Source organism: Mastigoproctus giganteus, chromosome 6, assembly GCF_048544385.1.
Source record: "Mastigoproctus giganteus isolate SK-2022 chromosome 6, ASM4854438v1, whole genome shotgun sequence".
Lineage (NCBI taxonomy): Eukaryota > Metazoa > Arthropoda > Arachnida > Uropygi > Thelyphonidae > Mastigoproctus > Mastigoproctus giganteus.
In genome coordinates, this window is record NC_143580.1 from 217,950,929 (window position 1) to 217,973,994 (window position 23,066).

General features: G+C 34.7%; 1 protein-coding gene across 2 annotated transcripts in view; it reads right to left on the bottom strand.

Moving 5' to 3' along the window:
* Positions 1–1,204: 1,204 nt before the first annotated feature.
* The window catches only part of LOC150084983 (uncharacterized), a 69,421-nt gene continuing 47,559 nt past the window's right edge, over positions 1,205–23,066 (bottom strand). Inside the window, exons 8-12 of one of the 2 annotated variants that reach the window (XM_090375682.1) lie at positions 17,886–17,966; positions 11,904–12,048; positions 9,244–9,342; positions 2,807–2,862; positions 1,205–1,364 (exon numbers count right to left, since the gene is read on the bottom strand). In XM_090375682.1, the coding sequence (XP_090231808.1) occupies positions 1,258–1,364; positions 2,807–2,862; positions 9,244–9,342; positions 11,904–12,048; positions 17,886–17,966 (488 nt within the window). In that variant the 3' untranslated portion in view covers positions 1,205–1,257. Of the gene's footprint in view, positions 1,365–2,806; positions 2,863–9,243; positions 9,346–11,903; positions 12,049–17,885; positions 17,967–23,066 lie in introns of both variants that reach the window. The other variant, XM_090375681.1, reaches the window with a different exon arrangement.

Consider the following 23,066-nt stretch of genomic DNA (forward strand, 5'->3'; position numbering starts at 1 on the left):
TACTAGTTAGATCCCCTCACCTCAAATGAAAAAGGGGAAAAACCTCTCAAATTGAAGAAACAGTCCATTTGTTTCAGGGGGCTTATTCAGAGGGGAGGGGATAAGACCCTCCTTAACCAAAAATTTGAAATTAAAGAAAAAGAATGCAGGAGGCTTTCTAAAAAAAAAAAATCCTGGTTGGCATGCCTCCACTTATGATAATACCTGGATATGCCACTGATTTGTTTGTTATAAAAAAAGCCTTAGAATTAGTAATCTAATTTAACTTAGTGCAACTGAATTTTGTGTGCATGAAAGTTGAATCATGTTAATGTGAAAAAAAAAAAAGGGGGAGGGGGGTTAAATATTAACATCAAACATTGACATATTAACACTTGCAAAGTAATGATCAATTATATTCACTATGCCATATTTTTAAAATATTGTATATTTTATATAATATACAATATGCTTTCAAGACAACGCATCTCTGTACAAATATTTCTACTTTTGTAGTACATATTTTGTCTATTTATTTATTATTGATATTAAAGTTGTTATTTAAGTAGGATAAAGCAGAAATTGCTACTTTTACATATTAAAAAAATGCAGCAGAATTTATTTGAGCAAATAATAATTATTTTGAAAAGTTTCCAACAATACTTATTAGTGTAAAATTGATACAATGAAAAGGTTCATGCAGTCCCCCAAGAACTTCACTGTAATAGGATTTTACTGTAATTAATTTAAGGGTAGAACATTGCAGTCAGTGGTTTCGAAATGGCCGAAGCCTGGAAGGGATGGGTGCTGTTCTAAGCCCACATGCTAGAGAGCTGCTAGTTCACTTACTTTTCTACGTTTCAAAAGACTATGTGCAATACCAAGAAAAAAGAGCCTACTATTTTTACTGTTTATAATAGCACTGATGAGAAAAAATTTAGTGAGAAATTGCGAAGTTATAACCTTTAATTTCTCGGATAAAATGTATATCTCACATAATCACTAGTGTCAAAAAAAAAAATTCCCTCCTATGGGATGAAGACCGACTAATCTAAATATTGTCATCAAAAACAAGTTAAATATCACATATAAATAGAGAAATAAATCTATTTTTCTACTGTACATAATTATCGTCACATTAGTAACAACTATTGCAACAATCTGTTTACATAGTATTGCATAAAATTCAAAATTGTGAGACATTATTTTTTGATTTAAGAGAACAAGATGCTGGTACATCTGATTTGCTGCAAGAAATATAAATTTGGTTAGAAATTCTCAGTCATAGAAGTCAAAGTCATCACTGTCACTCTCGGGCTTAGGAGCGGTGGGTGCAACCTCTGGAACGTCATCATCCGATTCAGACTCTGGGTCAAGACTTAAAGCTAACAAAATTAAAATAAAACATTTAATAGAGGAAAAAAAATTGCAGTGTTTTGAGAAATTAATATTTATAGCAATATAATCATAAGTTTCAACTTTATCTCTTATACCAATAACTCTCTACCCCTTTAAAATTCTTAACAACTCTATCTTTGGTATCACATATCTGTTTTAGATCAGGATTGCAAGGAGGTCAGTGTGTATTACTCTATTGAAAAGCCATCATAGTTGGACAAACAAGTTTTAATGAGCAAATTAATGAGGGGGAAGGCCCAACTTTGATTCCAATGACAGCACTGATCTACCATGGAACATTTTCAACCAATTTCTTGTAGCAAGGTAGCAGTTTGTATCAACTCCTCTTTCACTATGGTTGCCAATTCAGCTGTAGAAGATGGACATACCAACTGTGCTCCGATCCAGCTTTTTGGTCCATCCCAAAGATATTTGCATAGATTCAGATCTGAACTCTGGGCCAGCTAGGCAAGTTTCTGGGCTTCATTCTCCTCAAACCAGGATGAGATGGAGAATTATCATGTTGGAGCATAAAGAGGGTCCCATTTCCATGGAACTGCCAGAGTACGGGTACTACAGAATTGTCCAAGATATTAGTCTTTTCCTGACTTTACTGATAACCACAACAGCACAAAGAACGTTGTGTTTAAAAAAAACTCTGTAGACAGGTTTGTAATAAATTGTGTATATTAGAATTAACTGTTTTATTTGTCATTATATTTTGAAAGGTTCACAGCTACCATTACATAAATGCAAAACTGACGGTTATATGTAACTTAACAGTTCCTCGAAGGTATATCAACAAAATTCCTTTTTGATATTTGCTAACTGGCTAAATTAATTACTACTTCCCAACAGATCTGGAGAGCAATTAAGTAATATATGAGCAAATATGCATGCACAGCAGGCTAGGTTTCCTAAGTTAAGACATACCTAATAGCATTGGCACAATGGCTATTTTCACTTATTTGAATGATGGGCAAATGTATATACAGGAGAGAACCATTTCCTCTTATTTCCAACTATAACAAAAATATTTTGCATTTCACTGGTAATTGTTTAGTCAAGTTTTAAATAGTCTGATTGGTTTGGTAGCTACCAAAGATACAACTGTAATGAATGATTTAACCATTTGGTCCTTTAGCCTTTTAAGGAAACTGAATCGCAGAAAGCCTTCGGGGAATTTTTCAATTACCCACCTTCACACTTCATTCATTAGTGAGTTGGCAAATCTTTAGGTATGAGTTTTGTATCTTTTCTCCTTTAAAGATTATCTAGCTTTACTTCACAAACTGCAGATACTGTTAGACCACTAATGGACATATTCCAATAGTTATCCCTAATTACTACAGACCTTGGCAAATAAAGGTCTGTTAAGGAAGTATTACAGCTTGTTAAAAAGATATTTCAACTGAAATATGCAACTTACCTTTCCTTGTTGCTTTTGAAAGTACACGTGGAGTGGCTCTTGTTGGAACAGATAAACTAAAAAAATAAATATAACACTAACTTCTGTAATCAAAATTAAAATATAACAAAATATTAATATATTTATAAATATAACAAATACTAAAACAGACATTTCTTTCTATAATGTAAATAATCAAATTTTGACATTTAAAAATAAATTTCAATTTTAAAATATCAATTAATATTTTAAAAATTCAACTTTCATGTCAAGTATTACAGTATATACTATCATCATGCACTGGCAATACTGCAAAAGTGAGGTATACAGCTGATCTTGAACAGGGTTCAGTTTGCAAACGTGCAGGATACACTACTTGTTTTCTACATTAAATCCACCAATACAGAAAACGTTCGTTAAGCACACTTGGTGACTAATGTGTACTAGCGAATTATTATATATGAACCACACAATGCAGGCATGGAAGGACAAATGGACTCAGAACGTATGTGGAGGAGGTGCAAGTGTCACCTACAGGTAGAGAATAAGTAAAGACCAGTCAGATTATCATGCAAAAGACTGACTCTCACATTAAATGAGATTGCTATTGGCATCTTGTAGAAAGTATCGCGGGTTTTTCTCTGCTATGCAGGGAAAATTTTCTTGATAAACCTCTGCAGTTTTTGGTATTCATTCCTTGTGAAATGTGCTTTGTCTATGAATATTGTTCTAGTCAAGAATTTGGGAAAAAAACAATAAAGAAACTATTAGCAAATGACTCTGATAATTATTGGTTGAATACTTATCCTAACAATTTCCCCCATCTTCTCCTTTCACACAGTTTGTATGATGAAAAGAACAAAATCTGTTTTAAAAGATATCGGACCAACTAGATAAACTGAAGTATACAAAACATTTTTTCCAGGATTGCTGAGGATCACAGCAGAAGCAGTTCTGGAAAGCACTTTTTTTAAAACCATTAACAACTCTATCACAGTTATCTGAATATCTCGAATGTCTGCACAGTAACGAAGCTTGGATAAACAAGCTCTCCTTGTTTATCCGAGTCACTAACAACAAAGAGTCTAGAAGAACCAGATCTCATACTGTATACAGTAGCATATCATTTTGAAGGAGGAACTTGATGCCTATAAACTCAACTGCAATTAAAAGTCTTCCACAGGAACAGATTTCTGGTACAAAAATACTTTGCAATTGAAAAAAAAAAAAAAATAAATAAAATAAATTCAACATTGGCTTCACTTTTGGGAATAGGGTGTTTTCCAAGAAGGTATTTGGGTAAATCCTCATTCTGTACTCCCATTTTATTGCAGGCTCATACTGCAGACACACATTTCACTGTTTACATGCTATTACTCAGTTTAAACCTCATTGTCATTCATTGTCCATCTGCTCTTACACTCTGAGTGGATGTGACAAACTAATACACAAGCATACATGGCAACCTCCCCCCAAGACAGAAATGAGCTATTCAGAACTCACACGAAGCTTGAAAAATTAGTCTAGTCTGTTCTCCTATTAATAAATCCAATTTAATTTTGCTGTTGAAAGAAATTACTCTTTTTGAGAGAAGGCAGGTACCTCTGGGCATATTAGCAACCTACCTCTGCTACACTGCAATAATATTAACCAAGTATTCTGGCATTTTTTGTTATTTTCTTACACAACTTACAGCTAGAATTTTTCAAATTTAATTCATTGACAGTTGAGATTTCCATATCTCAATTCCTGAATTGAAGTTAATGCTTTTAGTTTTATTACATTAATTATTTTGAAAACTAAATGCACAAGACATAATATGTTATGGGTGAAATTAACTATATAATATCAGTGTAAATACACCATAGTTTACCCATAAATTTAACTACATAAGTAGTGTAACGGCATCGTTTAATTTTATCTCATATTGTGGCAACCTTCACGAGTTACCAGGTATTGCACTACTTCGAATAAATAACGCTTCTCTAGTAGAGGAGACTACTGTTATTTATTCTCAGTGGGCACCACCACCCAGGAGCTTGTAGGCTCACCATCGGTGGGCGGGCAGGTACCCTGATAATGCAGACATGCCATCACAGTTGCAAAGTTAACTGCATTTCGGAGCCAACAAGCTCTGAAACGTGTCTGTGTGGTAGTGCCCACTCAGAATAAATAACAGTAGTCTCCTCTGCTAGAGAAACATTATTTATTCGAAGTAGTGCAATACCTGGTATCTTGTAAAGGTAGCCACAATATGAGATAAAAATCAAACAATGCCGTTATACTACTTATGTAGTTAAATTTATGGGTAAACTATGATGTATTTACACCAATATTATATAATTACATTAATTATATAATTGCCACACATGGAATTTATTTTCCAAAATTTCACATTTCTAATAACCAATGTATAAAGAATTTTTTATTCATCAAAACATTTGAGATGCATATATTTTCCTAATTTTTGCAGCCTTGGAGCTGAAAATATAAAAGCACAGAGTGGTACATATTTGGAATTTATGTTGGCGAATTTGGAACTATACCATTTTTCACAGTATGCAGCAGAAAGTTTTATTGCATAAACTACATATGTGACATTTCCGTTGGTAAAGGACAGAGTTTGACTTGTAACACTAAGGGAAAAAAATGCTGCTTGATGTTTAATTAAATAGTTTGAATAAAACAGGCTATTTTCTTGATGTGCAGAAAAGGATGTGCTACGTATCCATCTAGCTATCTGATGCAAATATTTTTAGTGAATTAGAAGGAAAGCATGCAATGTCCTTCAAAAAAGATAGTACAGGTTGTTCCCAACTTTACGAGTTAATTCGTTCCTAGCACATGCTCGTAAAGTGAAAACTCATAAAGCAGGAATTTATTTTCCATAGACTTAATGTTAAAAACAGCGGTTACGTTCTCAACAATAAAATTTGACCACAGTAATGTTAAATAATTGTCAACAAAACAATAGTTTATGCTTAAACAACAATTTATTTATCCAAAGAAATTAAAACACAGCCTTTAAATCAAGCAAATTATAATAATAAAGAAATTATTTATGTCATACAAATGTTAAAGAATGTTTATTCTTCATCAACACTGACTAAATACTTGTTGATGGTTCAACATTCATTGTTGGCTTGGCACTTGTTGGAAGCACAAGGCATCGTCAGCCTCCTCCGTAGCCAGGTGGGAAGGAGCAGCAGTGCGCAGCACACGCTTCTTGATTAGACCGGGGTTCGAGCCTGTCACCACCAAATACGGAGGATGTGGAAAGGTCAGGGAATGACCACCGCATATCCTGGAGCAATATGGCCTTAGTTGCTAATGCTCCTAAAAACCAAATAACAAACAAACAACAACAAACAAGGAGTCGTCTTCTTCGGAAATGCTTCAAGAGTCATTTGTTTCCAAGACAGTCTTCTCTTTTCTTTATAAATTTCCCGATAACTTGCATAAACATTTTTTAAATCTGTAGCAGCTTTTCTGACGTGCTCGAAATTTGATTTATTGTTATTTTTTGACATTTAGGAGCATTAGCAACTAAGGCCATCTCCTCCGTAGCCAGGTGGGAAGGAGCAGCAGTGCGCAGCACACGCTTCTTGATTAGACCGGGGTTCGAGCCTGTCACCACCAAATACGGAGGATGTGGAAAGGTCAGGGAATGACCACCGCATATCCTGGAGCAATATGGCCTTAGTTGCTAATGCTCCTAAAAACCAAATAACAAACAAACAACAACAAACAAGGAGTCGTCTTCTTCGGAAATGCTTCAAGAGTCATTTGTTTCCAAGACAGTCTTCTCTTTTCTTTATAAATTTCCCGATAACTTGCATAAACATTTTTTAAATCTGTAGCAGCTTTTCTGACGTGCTCGAAATTTGATTTATTGTTATTTTTTGACATTTAGGAGCATTAGCAACTAAGGCCATATTGCTCCGGGATATGCGGTGGTCATTCCCTGACCTTTCTGCATCCTCCGTATTTGGTGGTGACGGGCTCAAACCCCGGTCTAATCAAGAAGCGTGTGCTCGCACTGCTGCTCCTTCCCACCTGGCTTCCGAGGCGCCACTCGAAATTTGAATTTGTGACTCAAAAATCTAAATTGCCTTTTCTGTGTAAAGCTTCGTCAAGCCCCTTAAGAGTGAAGGAACGTTTAGGAGTTTCAGCTGTTAAATCTTCTTCCTCGGCTTCTTCACATTTTGCGATTTGAAGGGGATCTTCATTTGTGAGCTCTTCCATTGTGTGCTTGAAGCAGATCAGTGATGTCATATGTAGAAACCTCAAGCTGCAATTGGTTAGCAATATTAACTTTTTTTTTTTTTAGGAGCATTAGCAATTAAGGTCATATTGTTCTGGGGATATGCAGTGGTCATTCCCTGACCTTTCCGCATCCTCCGTATTTGATGGGAATGGGCTCGAACTGCAGTCTAATCAAGAAGCATGTGCTACACAGCAATATTAACGACCACTTCTGTTTCATTTTTTTTTATGATCTCTGCTGGTTCTTGAAATCCTTTAAAATTATCAATAAACTGAGGACAGGGTTTATTCCAAACACTCTTCATGTTCTTCTCTGTAATTTTGTCCCATGCTCGTCTTATTATTTTGATGCCTCTAAAATATGGAATTCTTTCCAAAATTCTTTAAAAGTTAGACGACAATTAATGTTCATATTTTTGATTTTGTTGATACTTGAAAAAAAAGAAGTAAAGTGGGAACTGCCTGCATAGTGGGAAGAATCTACCATTCTGACTTATCAGCACATCCTAATAAACAGTCATCTCAACCTTTATTGAACTCAGTAAACAGGGCATTTAGTATTTTGAATTAGTAATTTAGTATTTTGCAAAAAGATTTTGTGACAAATCTCATTTCTATTTAGACAGATATGAGAAAAAAAAAATAATAGCTTGCCATAAAACTTTAAAAAAATTCTTGTGTACTGAAGTTACTTTATAAGTTTATATGTTTTGGAGAATCTCTTTAGTCCTTTTCTCATGGGTAATGGGTTGATGCTACTGGAACCTGGTTCCAGTAAGATGACACAAAGCTTCATACATTTGGAACCATAGCACACTTAAGCTGTTGTTGTTGTTGTTATTTGGTTTTTAGGAGCATTAGCAACTAAGGCCATATTGCTCCAGGATATGCGGTGGTCATTTCCTGATCTTTCCGCATCCTCCGTATTTGGTGGTGACGGGCTCGAACCCAGTCTAATCAAGAAGCATGTGCTGCGCACTGCTGCTCCTTCCCACCTGGCTACGGCGGCGCCTGCACACTTAAGCATATTTCGCTATCCTAACATATTGTTTAAAAGGCATGTCACTCAGGAAATGGAAGATACATCTATAATGAAATTCTCTGTGTTACAAAATCCATCATTTGTTCTCTTCTGAATGTAGAAAGGAAGAAAGAATAAACTGATAATCTAGACCAATATTTCATGGATGTAATTCTAAACCACTTCCTCAGAGTGGGAGCTGCTGTTGTATTTTTGTGCATAGACTGGAGCAGCAGGTCTCACTACAAGAAAGTGGTTTAGAATTACACTCACAATGAATTCAGAAGAAAATAAGTAGTTTCAAAATCTTGCAGGCTAAGATGCTTATTCAATTAGAGATTTCCTAATGTTCATAATGGGTTCACTTTGTTATCTCTATCACTGAATTAAAAACCCATGTGATTATTTTCTATGGAGATATATTTCAAAGACAGTTTTCAAATCTAATCCTACCATACTTGATAGAGACAAATTCAGTATGAGCTGTCTTCAGTCTTCACAAGAACTTTGAAAGCTGTTTCTGAAGATTTTCATTATTGCTTCAACATATTTTACAGAGGACATATCAAACAGGCTTTACTTTGAGGACTCTTGTCTCCTTCCATATACAATCAATTTAAGTTTTTTTTAAAATAATATTGTTCTTTTTCATAAGCAACTAAAATGGTTTGATGAATAAAAATCACCTTTATGACAAATGCAAACGTCTAGAAAAGAGCACATTATATTTCATCTTTCTCTCAAATAATTCCAGTGCAAATTAAAGGTAGAAATAGTGTTAAAAAGTGTTCTTCTCCAATATCTGTTTATTGAATTATTTAACACTCATTCTTTTATGTTCAATGTAAGTTACCTTCTGCGAAAATTTTATTTTTTTCAAATTTTCGATGATAATCAACTGAAATAGCTGGAAATATCAAAAGTATATAAAAATAACAAATATAAATTTCAGCAGCATGACGAAATACGGTTGTAAATTATACACAATGGAAGTAGTTTACTGTGTCATCCAAAAAGATTCACCTGCATGCATATCTGAATATCAGTACAGCCCCAAAACAATTAACAGTTATTACAAGTTATGATCCTTAAGAATTAATTGGATTATATATTAAAACTTAGTATTACAATCATGATTATAATAAATAATAAAAAAAAAAAAAATGCTAACCTTTTCTGGAAAGCACCAAGTGATGCTGAATGGGAAGGAGAATTTTTTACTTCTGCAGGAGGTAACGGCTTCTGATTCTCTCCTATTTCTTCATGAGTTCTTCTTAGATAAAAAGAAAGACACTGAGCATTCTTTATAGTTTTATCATGTTTTAAAATTTCATTCAAAATTATTATTTTAAATAGCCTTATATAGTTGAGCTATAAAGAAAACACCCAACCACTACAATAATATTTTTTTAAATGCATTACTTTTATTCTATCTTATGCAGTTACATAAAGGCTAACTAAATTAATCTTGTTAAAATAAGTACATTTACTTTAACATTTTTGGCTATTATACCACAGCCTTTGACAAATGGGAAAACAAAAGGTTTGTTCCCATTAATACATTAGTAAATGAATACAGAGAGCAAGGAAAATGCAGAAATATCACAGCAAAGGTCAGAGTTAAAACTATGAACAAAGAAGTGATAGTGGTATGAAGATGAAGTAAACATGAATAAAGAGCAATAGTGAAATTGTGGATCTTAATCTAGAAAGCTAAGCATTACTAATAAGTCCAATGCAGTCAAGAATTTCAATAATGCAAATAATTCCATTTAAATTGGCACTCTGATGCATAAAGTTTCCATAGAAAAAATGGTGAATATCACATAGCAATCCAATGGCACAAATCAGTATTATGTTTTATCAAAGATGACCATAATTCTCCCTTATTGTTTCTGTATTTACTTTCACTATTAGGGATACAGGAGCCATCACATCACAAATGCTGGAATTTCTATTTTTCCAATCCTCACTCCATCAGTGATCAACTTGGATGGCCAATGATAATTTCCAAACTCTACATATTAGATGAAACTGCATGCTGGCTGAAGATAAGAATTTATTCTGAACACAGATATTGAATAACCCTGTTATTTGGTGCATACTGGAACTTCAATCTCATCCGGGTATCAAAGATGGAGATTATTAGAAAATACTTTAATTGTATGTAAGATCCGTTGCTAACTAGGCCTCTCTGTTTGCACATCTAGTAGCCCTCTTCTCATAGAAGAGGGCTACTAGATGTGTGAATATCTAGAATGGTGAATATCTATAAATGTGAATATCTAGAATGGTGAATATCACATAGCAATCCAATGAATTCTCATTGGATTGCTATGTGATATTCACCATTTTTTCTATGGAAACTTTATGCATCAGAGTGCCAATTTAAATGGTATTATTTGCATTATTGAAATCCTTAATCATAAGACTGGTATTCACGATGTTTCTTCAAGAACAGATTTGCTATAGCATCTACACTCAGACAATGTTGGACTGTTTGGAAAATTTCTACATTGAAGAAGACAGTTAATATCATTTCTAGATGATGGTCTGAGTTCCTTCACCCTGTTAGCATGATTACACAAAACTGGCTACATGCAAGTCCTATACTTTGGTCACTATTTCATAGACTAGAGAAGTATAACCAGTGATTCATAAATTGCTATTTTAATTTATATGTGAGATCTGCCATTATTACATTAGCGTATTATTTCTTTTTATATTTGTTTGGCAATAAAGGATTATGCACACAAATGATATTTTCCTAATAGTTTTGTTAAAGAATGTTATCTACCTTACCATTGATTACTCTTATATACCTTATCATACCTTACCAATCTGGTAATGCATGAGGTGGCCACAAAGTAACCAGATGCAAGGAATAATTATGATAAAACCACTTAGATTTTATCAAAGCTTTTGATACAGTTTTACATCATCTCGTAGGAGGAACCACTTTCTTGATGCCCACAACTCGATTTCAGTTAACAATCTGTTAACTACAATTGAGAATTTTGAAGATATAAACCTGCTTGGTTAAAAGAGGAGGGGGAGGAGAACCAGTTCTGGATGCAAAGGGATATTCTTAAAGGAGAGATACTCCAATTCTGTAGACTACAAAAGTCTGAAACTAGGCGTCTGCTGGGAATCTTATTGAGTAATTTGAGGGTCATAATAAAAGGGGTTAAGCAAAATTAATGAAGGGGGCATATTTTCATTTCCTAGGATTGCTGCAAAGAAGGGGAGTACAGCTTAAATTAAGGAAAGATAATTGCAGACTGTGTGTAAAAAAATTTCCTTTCAGCCAAAGAGTAATCAATTATTGGAATATATATTACCACCTAGACCTGTGCAGAGCCATTGAGTTTATGTAGACTTAAAGAGGGAGTAGCCATATATTTAGGCAATAAGCAGATAACATGTAAAATTAGAGAGAAGTTAATTTTTGATGGCGGATAAAGCTTTGCTTTCCTCACCTCATTCTGTCATTTTAATACAAACAATCAATAATAAGTGAAAATATTAAAATTACTGCATGCACAAAGTCAAGCTTGTAGGTTCCTAGTGTGAAGACAATGCTGTTGCAAAATAAACCTGATCAGCACAGACCTCTGATCTGATACCCATGAAACATATTTGGAATAAAATATTTCATGGGTATCAGAATTCATGGATATTCATAATATTTATTCATAGATATCTCGTGGCTGTTTCGCTTTCTCAAAAATGTACCATGTCCAAAAACTTATGAAAGTTTAGCATACACAAAATATCATTTTAAACAACTTAATTTTAGAAAGGACTTGTTAGTAATAAAAATTAACTTACTGTGTCTGACTTGGAACAACTTCTGTATGAACAGCTGCAGCTAGTTCCTCTTCAACGTCATCACTATCTGATTCAACTACAGTTAGCTCCTTCGAAGTCTGGGATACTAAAGATTTCCCTAGTAGCAACTGATAAGCAGAAGTTGCTGTAATATTAAATGTCAATTATGAGGACTTTTTTGAATGAAGCCTTGGTAAAATTCAAATTAACATTAATAGAAAAATCAGTGGGATTTTGACCTGCCTATCTCTACATATATATGCAGAGATAGGGAGAGTGAAATGATTAGTGCAACTGTACTTGGACTACAGTGTCCAAGTATAGAGACCACACTTAAAAAAAAACAGAGCTTCTTGAAAAGGCTCACTGATGCACAACACTGGGGGAATCAGCAAAAGGGTCCACATGAAAAAAATCTTTGCACATTGTGGGCTGCAGAGGATCTCAGTGAGGTCTATAAGGTTATGGTGGAGGAAAAAAGGAATGAGGGTGAAAGTTTCAGTTATAAATGATACTAGAATTAAGGGAACATTAACTGTTTTTTTCACTGAAATCTAAAACTGCATTGCATGGACAACACCTTTGTTGTAGATAAGGCTGAACAAGCAGTGACTGTTTTGCATTTAGTATGGAAGTACTAAATTGGAATTGCAATGACTGCAATTAACTGCATTTTAAAAGTTGGCCAAGACAGTAGCCATCTATCAAATTTTTTTAATTCTGTTTCCTTTAGAATATATCAGCGGGACGTCAAAGCTTAGTAAACCTGAGGGCCACAAACAAGATAATCATCAAAGGCTTGAACATTGCAAAATATAATAATCGTCAATTGACCCACATCATACAGTTTCCGTCTTATGGTTTGCCAACTGTTTTTTGTAATTGGTTATCCAGTTTTCTCTCTGACCACTCACTGAGGGTGATGGTAGATGGCTCTCTGTCTTGTAACTTCTCCACTAATGCTGGTGTCCCCCAAGGTTCAGTTCTTTCCCCCACTTGTATATTAATGACCTTCTTCCATTGACTGGAAATCCTATCCATAGTTTTGCCGATGATAGCACATTGCATTCCACTTTCCATTTTGAGAAACCTTGCCCTGCTCAAATCAGCTTCATCTTCTCGAATATCTGCTACCAATTCCTTAAATGCCGATCTGCGGGTAATTCTCCAGTGGGGCAAAGACAACTTAGTTGATTTCAATCCTTCTAAAATTCAGTCTTGTCTTATATCTCGCAAAAAGGATTCTTCTGCTCCTATGCTTATCTTTGGTGACATTCTGATTTCTAGGCAAGTTGATATATCTCTTTTGCGGATTACCCTGACTTCTAATCTCTCTTGGCACAAGTACATTACAAATATTGCTTCCTCTGCATCTAAAAAAAAAACTTGGTTTTCTCTTTCGCTCTTGGTGTTTATTTTCTTCCAAACAGCTGTTCACCCTGTACAAATCACAAATCCGCCCTACCATGGAATATCGTTCCAACATCTGGGGCAATGCCCTCAAAACCTCTCTCAGGCTTCTAGGTTCCATTCAGAAGAGAGCAGCTAGATTAATTAATGACTCCTCTCTAACAGAGTCTCTCCACTCGCTGTCTCATATACATAATGTTTCTGCTGCATGCCTTTTCTACAGATACTTCCATGGGCACTGTTCTTCTGAATTTGCTTCTATTATTCCTGCTCTCTCTTTCAAAACAGTCCAAAGATGTGCTGCCACCAGCCAACATCCATTTACTGTCCAACTTCAAACTCACAGAACCAAGTTTTCATCTTCCACGTTTATTCATTCAAATGCTGTTTTCTGGAACAACCTTCCTTTGTACGTATTTCCTGAAAATTACAGTCTACAGAAGTTCAAGTCTAATGTCAACAAATATCTTCTTTCATCTTCTCAACCTCCAACCCAAGCATGGTACCAAGTACTATAGGTTCTAATACCTCTCGCGTTTGGGGTTTTCATAAAAAAAAAAAAAAAGTTTGTAAGAAGAAATAAAATATACTTTATAAGTCCATTTGCTTTAAAAATCATGATTAACTAATTTTAATTCCCTTTAACAAGTTCAGAAATGAAATGTTATGAAAAAAATTGATATAACTTTTGAACAGAAAGCACTAATAAATAATAACAAAAAAAATAAATAAATAAAAGAAAAGAAAGAAAAAAAGGACAAAAAACATTATGGAGAATTCTTTCAATTCTGCTAATCAGAGAGGTAAATTTGCTAATTATAAATAGAGGTAAAGATATTTTAGTCTGTTTATAAAAGGAGTCTAGTTTCTACAAATTAGTGTTAATGAATTGATAACATGGCACATATATTCATATTAACACTTTTGCTACCTGCTTGACTTACGATCTTTATAAACTGAATTCAAAAATTACAGGATTGAGGAGGGCATATTTTGGATATTTTTAGGCTTTCTTCTCACTATGGCTGAATTAGTCAGCTGCTGGTGAAGCTTGCTTGACAAAAAAAAAAAAAAAACAGTTTTTCTTCCATCAAATTGAAAAAAAATGGTTCTTAAATTCAGGTAGTTTTTTAATCCAAATGGTTTAAAAAACCCCACAAAGCACATAGTTATCAACACAGTTCCCATGTTAAGGGGAGGAAAAATAGTGAAATGATTACTACTTTAGCATCTTCATTTCAAGAATTTCAAAATAAAAGTGAAATATTATCAGGCAGAAAAAGTGTTTTTCAGGAAAGAATTACTTGTAAAAGTAAAGTAATATCTAAAAATGTTAGTGGTTAAAAAAACGTTCTGAAATCAAATTTTTTTTTTAACCATTTACATTTTTATTTTGTGTGTGTGTAATTGGCACATTATAATCTGTCAATTATACACATGAAAAGGGTTTATCATACAATTAAAATTATGCAAAAGAAATAATTAGTCTCTTCAGAAACAGCTCTGTAAAAAGGAGATGATGCATTAGTAATTATTGGATGTGACACTGTTTTTACTACATTCTATAGGAAAGATACTGATTTTTCCAAATTTTTAAAATTATGTCTGTGGTGTTATACAGAGTTAAATGTAGGGGTTATACATCTAAATAACTTCCAGTTCCAAGCTTATTTGTAGAAGAATAAGAGAAATTTACCTAAATATGATATGTAGATACTCACTTCTGTATGATACTCTCCAGAAATTAAAACGAATAAAAGATTAAAGCAAAATGATTACAGTAAAAAATCAATTGAAAACAATTCAAAAATTTATTAAAAAATTTAAAAAATTAATTTAAAAAAGTTTAACATAAATTTTTCCATTCCTGTGATGACGACTATAGTCGAAAAGCACTGTCAGCTTCAAGAAGGAAAATCGTTTTTCAAAATTTATGTTAAACTTTTTTAAATTAATTTTTTAAATTGTTTTTTGAATTTTTTAATTATTTTCAACTGATATTTTACTGTAATCATTTTGCGTTAATCTTTTATTTGTTTTAATTTTTGGAGAGTATCATACAGAAGTGTTCTACATATCATATTCAGGTAAATTTCTCTTATTCTTCTACAAATATTGATATCAACGCAGAATGTATTGAGCACCATAGCTCTGTTATACACTATCAAGTTTCAAGCTTTATATCTCTCAAAGTACTGTGTATTCTGGTTATTTGGGCCACCGGTTAATCAAGGCAGCCGTTTATTTGGGGCAAATCTTAAAAAACAGAACCCAATCGAGAAAATAGCCAGGGTTTACTTCGCTTAATTGGGACAACATGCAATTTAATCGGGGCAGGAGACCGCAGTACTGGAGATTATTTCTGGAGGTCACAACCATAAAACAATTAGCAGTCACCTGTTTATTAGGCTTTTCTGTTAGTGCAATCTATCATAAATGGATAGTAAACTCGATCTTATTGAATTTGTGATAATACCGACAGCTGGAATGCTGTGGGTTATTATGGTGAAATGTGTTTACACTTCCATGGAATCTTCAATCATATAAAAAAATTAATTTTCAAAATCTTCTCTTCATTCCTATTTTTAAAGCTTTGTAATTTGTTACTCCGTTCTCACTTGTGCGTATCGTGTTACTTGCAATTTGTGTGCCATGTTCTTTGCTACTGATTGATTATCTTTTTACTGTTTTAAATTTTAACTCCCACTCACAAATGTCAGTGAACAGAAATGTCAACTAGTTAGTATGTACATATTACAGTACGTATTAATTATTCCGATTATCACGTATACTCTTCCAATTTTCACGTATCATTTAATTTTTTAATTGGTAATGTAATAAATGGTAAATGTGTGTTTAATACTGTATATCTTTACTTTTATAGGCTGTGGATAACATTCCTCCTATTTTCGCTAATTAGAATTGCTGTTTAATAGAATTAAAATTCAATTCACAAACGTGATCACAATGACCGGCGCTTACTACACATCGTATAGTGAACAGTACTTTACTATGGTGACGCTATTGTAACGTGATTTGATTGTACAGTGAACCAATTGTAAAGCAGGAGTCCATTGTATTTTTAACTATTTACGTGAAACTTCTGATAACTGGGGCAGCCGCTTAATCGGGCCAAAATGCACTGGTCCCGATGTGTCCCAAATAACCGGAATCGACTGTACTAAATGGAAAGAATTGAAATTTTGGAATATATTCTATAATATATCCTATATTAGATATACTTTTGAGACATCTGGCATTACACCTGCATAATTGCATAGTTTAAGTCTGTTCCACAAATGTCCATCTTGAATGAAGATAACCTTTCCTGTTTCCTCTTGCTCAGCAGAGATGGGAAGATAACATGTGGTATTGCACTGTCATGATGGCAAATGTTTTGGTTCTTGTACTGTTAGTTCTTAAAAAAAATATGGACCAAAGATGAATTGAGCAATGAATCTACACCAAACTGTCACTTTCCCATCACAAAGGGGATGTCTGATGAATGGATTGTGGGTTCGATTCAGACCAAATGACACAATTTCATGTGTTCATTCTACCCTACAGAGTGAAGTGTGCTGCATTTATCCACAGGATGTTGCCAGCCCATTATAAAAATCACGTGCCTTAAGTCACCTGAATCTTCGAACCTTAAACAGAAATATGCCACATGTTTTATAGAGAGCTTTCCATATCATGATGCAGGCACCTCAACTGATAGGAAGACTATGCCATGCATACAAGAACCTCCAGTTAACTACCAATGCATACTTGGTGGCACCTCCAATTGTATCCGTTGGTATTTTGCTCTTCTCTTTCTCTACTGTAATGAAAACTTCAGAAACAGTTTCTCTACTGATATAAGGTCATCCATCCTTAATGGGATCTATTACATGTGCAAAACTGTGACCTCAAATTTCTTTATTAAAATGCTCACAGATTTACTGGAAAATGGTTATTTGTTATTGTTATTTGGTTTTTAGGAGCATTAGCAACTAAGGCCATATTGCTCCGGGGATATGCGGTGGTCATTTCCTGACCTTTCCAAAGCATGTGCTACGCACTGCTGCTCCTGCCCACCTGGCTATGGAGGCGCCCACTGGAACATGGACCACAATGAAGATTATATACACATTACTATTCCCATAGTAATATTCCCCAATGCATTCTCACACATACAATGCTTGCTAACTCACTACACTGTACCTGTTAGTTTTATTTCGGATAAATGTTTACTTTGCACATTGCAAACATTAAACAGTCATCCTATTAGTGGCACAAACTTGAGCTATGCAATCTAATATTGGATAACTTGAGAATATCCTAATATACACATGACTAATACAGGAATATTCCCACAATTTTGTTTTTAGAAATTTTAAAACTCATTCGAGAAGGTACCTTGGGAGATATTAAAGCCTGAAACTTGAAGAAGTTATTTCATAATTATCCAATGTTCAATTCCATAATCATTACGTACATTCATATAGTTCATTGTAATATGTAATGAAATAAAAATAACTGACATAATTTTCTTATAAAAAAAAATAAGGAAAAAATATCTTGACTTACAAGTTAAGGGCACTTGTTTCTCAAAAAAACTGTCATCACTAAGCTCAGCATCACTAACCGAGGCTTTGCTGGAAACATCATCTGGAATAGAAATTGCATATCTTAGTGCATGCACACACACACACATTTATATGTATACTTAAGTAAATGAAGTATTAGTAAAAAATTAGATGCCATGTTCAATCACTGGTTGCCAATCCTACAAGAAATAAACAATAGGAAAAAATAAGAGTAAGGGTAATAGAAGTTAACAGGTGAAATCCTAAATATGTCATAAGCATTTGAAATAAAAATAAAATGCTAAAAGCAATATAATAATTAGGCAATAAAATAGATTATTAATATATTATAAAAATTATAGATATCAATTATGATGTAAGCTGAGAGTGAGATTTACGGAAAAAAGTTTAAAATAAAAATGGATGAAAGCATAGACATCATTATTAATATAATTGGGGAAGACAGAGTATCAATGTCTGGGACAAACAGCATTTCAAACTAGTGAAAAAGGCATTCAAATGAATATAGAGAAACTAGCAATTGGCTAGTAGTATCCTCTGAATTAGAAATAACAACAGTGTGGAGAGTAGACCTGATACTATGTAACTATAATAATTGTTAATTTATTAAAATTATTTTAAAATAAATAATAACAAATATTTTTAATAATCCAAAATAAATTATTAAAATTATTTTGGATTATTTGAAATTTACTTTATGGCGCTTACCCATGGATCTTTGTGACAATGAGAGAAGAGCTGGCCCACTGGTTTGCAGTGATTGGACAATCTATTCCCTATTTAAAACCAGCCATAAAGTGGGGGATTATTTCCTGATTTTAAGCCAGCACCAAAAGGGGAAAAATCGGAAAATGAAGTTACGCACAAGAATAGATCAGCCACTCACTGTGAACCAGTGGCTGGAGCTAGGCCAGCAATTCACTACTTGTTGCAAAGATCCATGGGTAAGCACCATAGTGTAAACTTCAACCATTATAAGCAAGCATTAATATAATATTAATGCTTAATGAAATATTGTCTTACCGGTGTGTTTGAATAGCAATATAAGCAGTTCAAAGACGAACATGATGATGTTCGTAATGACCCAAGAAGTGGGAATCCATCAACCTCCCAAAATGAGGACAGAGTTGTAAAAGTTCAGAAAATTATGAAAAGAGTGTCATTTTATCTTCAGATTGATGGCTGCTGAGTTGGATATGAATAAGACGATTCATCAAATTCTGCACCTCACTGCCTCACAGATGAGCAGAAGCAATGAAGAGTGTCATCATATGAAGATTTCATTCAGACTTGTCAAGACAATCCTAATTTCTCTGAGTGTATTGTCACTGGAGATGAGTGTTGGGAGTTTCATCACAACCCAGAGATGCATCAGAGTATGCAGCGGACTTCAACATCATCACAAAGGCCCAAAACGGTTTTGTATACAGAAGTCCAGGATCAAGACGATACTGATCATATTTTTAGACAAATTTGTTGATATGGAGGTTTGATGGCGCATAAGCTACTTTGGCTATAATGCTTTTAGACAAATAAGATGTGGTTCACAAGGAATTTGTTTGAAGGGGAGAGAAATGCTGCATTTGATGTATGGGTGCTTCAAAGACTACTGAAGCGCATTTCCCGAGTGAAGCTGCAATATCGAGAGAAAGGCAGTTGGTTCTTGTTGCACAACAATGCCCCTGCCCATTCCACACTTGTGAAGATATTTATGAAGAAACAGAGCATTGAAAAGATTAACCATCCACCCTAATCTGAGTATTGGTAAGGGTATCCAATCCACGTGTTTTACAAGTTTTGCAGCTCCAGCGAACGTGAAGTTTTTAGCCATATTTAGCCGCTTTGACTTAATTGTCATATTAAATTATTTTCTATAAGTAGCTTATAGACCTAGTCAAGATCCTTGGTTTATTCTGATTTGGATAGCGAGATTTTGGAAGTTAATTAATACTTAGTGTCTGTAGATTTATCGTTCATAACTTGCCGCCATTGTTATACAATACAACGTTATATCCCATACTAGATAGCGTTAGCTTAGTATAGTATATATTATCAATTAATCAGTAAAATTTATTAATCTTGTTAAACTTCATTATCGATTAAATTGTACTTTTTAACTAAATACATATAACGACTTAGATTTTACAAACATAACATTGTTAATTAATACATAACTTGATACGGAAGTTATAACAAAATTCAGAGATAATACTCTATACAGAAAAAAAACATATATAGATATATAACTGCATTGGTATATAAGTTTAGAGTTATAATTTTGTACTGAAATTGAAATTTTATTGAAATTGAATCAAAATCATGATTCAGACCAGAGCAGCAAAGCAAAAGCCTCAAGCTAATGGGAGTGCTGTGACTCAGGGTAGAACTGAGGGGAGCAATTGCCCTCTGAATCACAGCCTTTTAAAATGCACTGCTTGTTTGATATTTGTGGACCAATTAGGTACGGGACATGATATTGCCAAGGGGAATGTCTTTGTGTGTGTGCGATGTAAGGAGTGTGAAGATATCAGGCGACAACTCAGCGTTATTATGGGCCTATATGAGAGCTTGAAGGACAGGGTGGATGCCCTCGAAGGATCAAAATTGAGGAACCCATCAAGCTCTCAGCTGCCCACATCAATGCCAGAGACTCTATTGTCAGAGAAATGGGGAACATGGTGTGCAAAAAGGATAGGTGGAACAGGACCAGGGTATGTCTGCCAGGGGAAAAGGTTGATGACGTAGAGCAGATATCATCTTTTAAGGGCACAAAAAGTGATATTGTTGTACACGTTGGCACTAATGATAAGAGTAGGAGACAGGTGGAATTACTTAACAAGTACAGGTCACTGTTGAAAAAAAAGCCGTGAATTAGGGTTGAATTTGAAAGTGTCTACAATTCTGCCCAGACACAATAGGAGGGAGTATATGATGAGTCTTGTCGATCAATTCGGCCCTGGAAAGATTGTGCAAAGCTCAAGGGGGTAGAATTTTTTTCAGCCTGGTCTGTGCTTCTTAACAGGAGAGACCGCTTATACAGGGATGGGATACACTTAAATAGAAAGGGTGCAAGAATATGTGCTGATGCTATCAAACTGCTAGCTTGGGGGGGGGGAGTGATTCTTGCGCTGCTTCTATTGGAATGAGCAGCAGCCTGGAAACCAAGATGCAGGGTATTTCAGAGACTGCTGGGAGTCATTGCGGTACAAGTAAACACATGGGTTGTGTTAGGGTAGCAAAGAATAGGAACAGGTGCATGTATACTTGCGTGTATACCAGTGCTAGGAGTTTGGTAAATAAATTTGATGAATTTGAGGTGTTGGTCAAAACATCAAAGGCAGATATTGTTGGGATATCAGAAACATAGTGTCACACAGATACAAAGAATGCAGAACTGGAAATTGGGGAGTAAAACGTCTACAGAAAGGATAGACAGGATAGGAAGGGAGGAGGGGTTATGCTATTAGTTAAGAAACACATAAAATCCAAGGAAGTGCAACCAGTCGACATCGCTGGACAGTGCAGGGTCGAGTGAGTTTGCTATGACAATCACTGGGAGATCAAAACTGAGAGTAGGAGTGTGTTATAGGCCTAATGACTCTGATGAGTATAATAAAAACTGTACAGGGAAATAGAGTGGGCCAGTTAATCAGAGAGTCTTATGAGAAATCTTTGGCAAAGGACGCAAAGAAAAACAGCAAAGAGTTCTTTACCTATATAAACTAGAAGGAAAGGGATGAATCAGATTGGTTCACTGGATATTGATGATCCTGCTCAGGTGGCTAAGAAACTAAATGAGTATTTTGCATCTACATTCACACATGAGGAGTTATTCAGGGAGGTGAATTAAACTCTGGCAGTAAGCAAGATGATTTTGTAATAACTGAGAGGAAAGCGGAGGAGATATTGTTCAAGATAAACCTAAAAAAAAAAAAGGCACCCGGGGTAGATGGGATCTATCCAGTTATATTAAAGGAGGCAGCAAAGTAAGCAAACCCTTAGCCATAATTATGAGAGCTTCCTTGGACTCAGGGGAGGTACCCATAGATCGGAGATGTACAAATGTGACCCCAATTCACAAAGAAGGATCAAAGGGAGACATAAAAATATAAACTCTAAAAGTAAGGGGATGAATCTGATTAGTCCACTTGATATCGATGGTTCGACTGTTGATTATCCTGCTCAGATAGCAAACAAACTCAATGAGTATTTTCCATCTACATTCACACATGAGGAATTATTAAGGTTTGAAAATGCCAGAAGGTTATCAAATTGTAGCAGGGTGCTTAATGATTTTGTAATAACTGAGAGGAAAGTGGAGGAGATATTGTTGAAGATAAACATAAGAAAGGCACCTGGAGTGGATGGGATCTATCCAGTTATATTAAAGGAGGCAGCAAAGGAAGTAAGCAAACCCTTAGTCATAATTATGAGAGCTTCCTTGGACTCAGGGGAGGTACCCATGGACTGGAGATGTGCAAATGTATCCCCAATTCACAAAGGGGGATCGAAGGGTGACACGAGTAATTACAGACCAGTTAGTTTAACTTCCGTTCCAGGTAAAATAATGGAGGCACTGGTTAAAGATACATTGCAGAATCATCTAGACAAGACTGCAACAATAATTCAGATACAGCATGGATTTGTAAAGGGTAAGTCTTGTCTGACAAATTTGACTGGGTACTATGATGTGGTTACAAAGGAATTGGATACAAAAAATAATTTTGATATGATATACTTGGATTTCAGTCTGGAGCGACACTAAACCTGATATACCTTCATCAACGATATTGATGAAGGTATATCAGGTTTAGTGTCGAAGTTTTCAGATGATATACAGGTTGGCAGGGTTGTTAATGACAGTAATGGCAGTGTGCTACTGCAACAGGATCTATAAAATTTGGGCAAATGGGCTGAGAAGTGGCAACTGAAGTTTAATATTGACAAATGCAAAGTACCGCATATGGGTAGAAGTAACCCCAGAGAAACGTACCAACTGTGTGGTACTACACTTAAGGTGGTAGAAAATGAAAAAGACCTGGTAGTAATTGTGCAGTCAGATATGAAGTTTTCTGAGCAATGCAGACAGGCTGCCAGGGCAGGTCATGGGGTTTTGTCAATGATATACAGGAATTTTGCTAGCAGGGAAAAGGAGGTGATT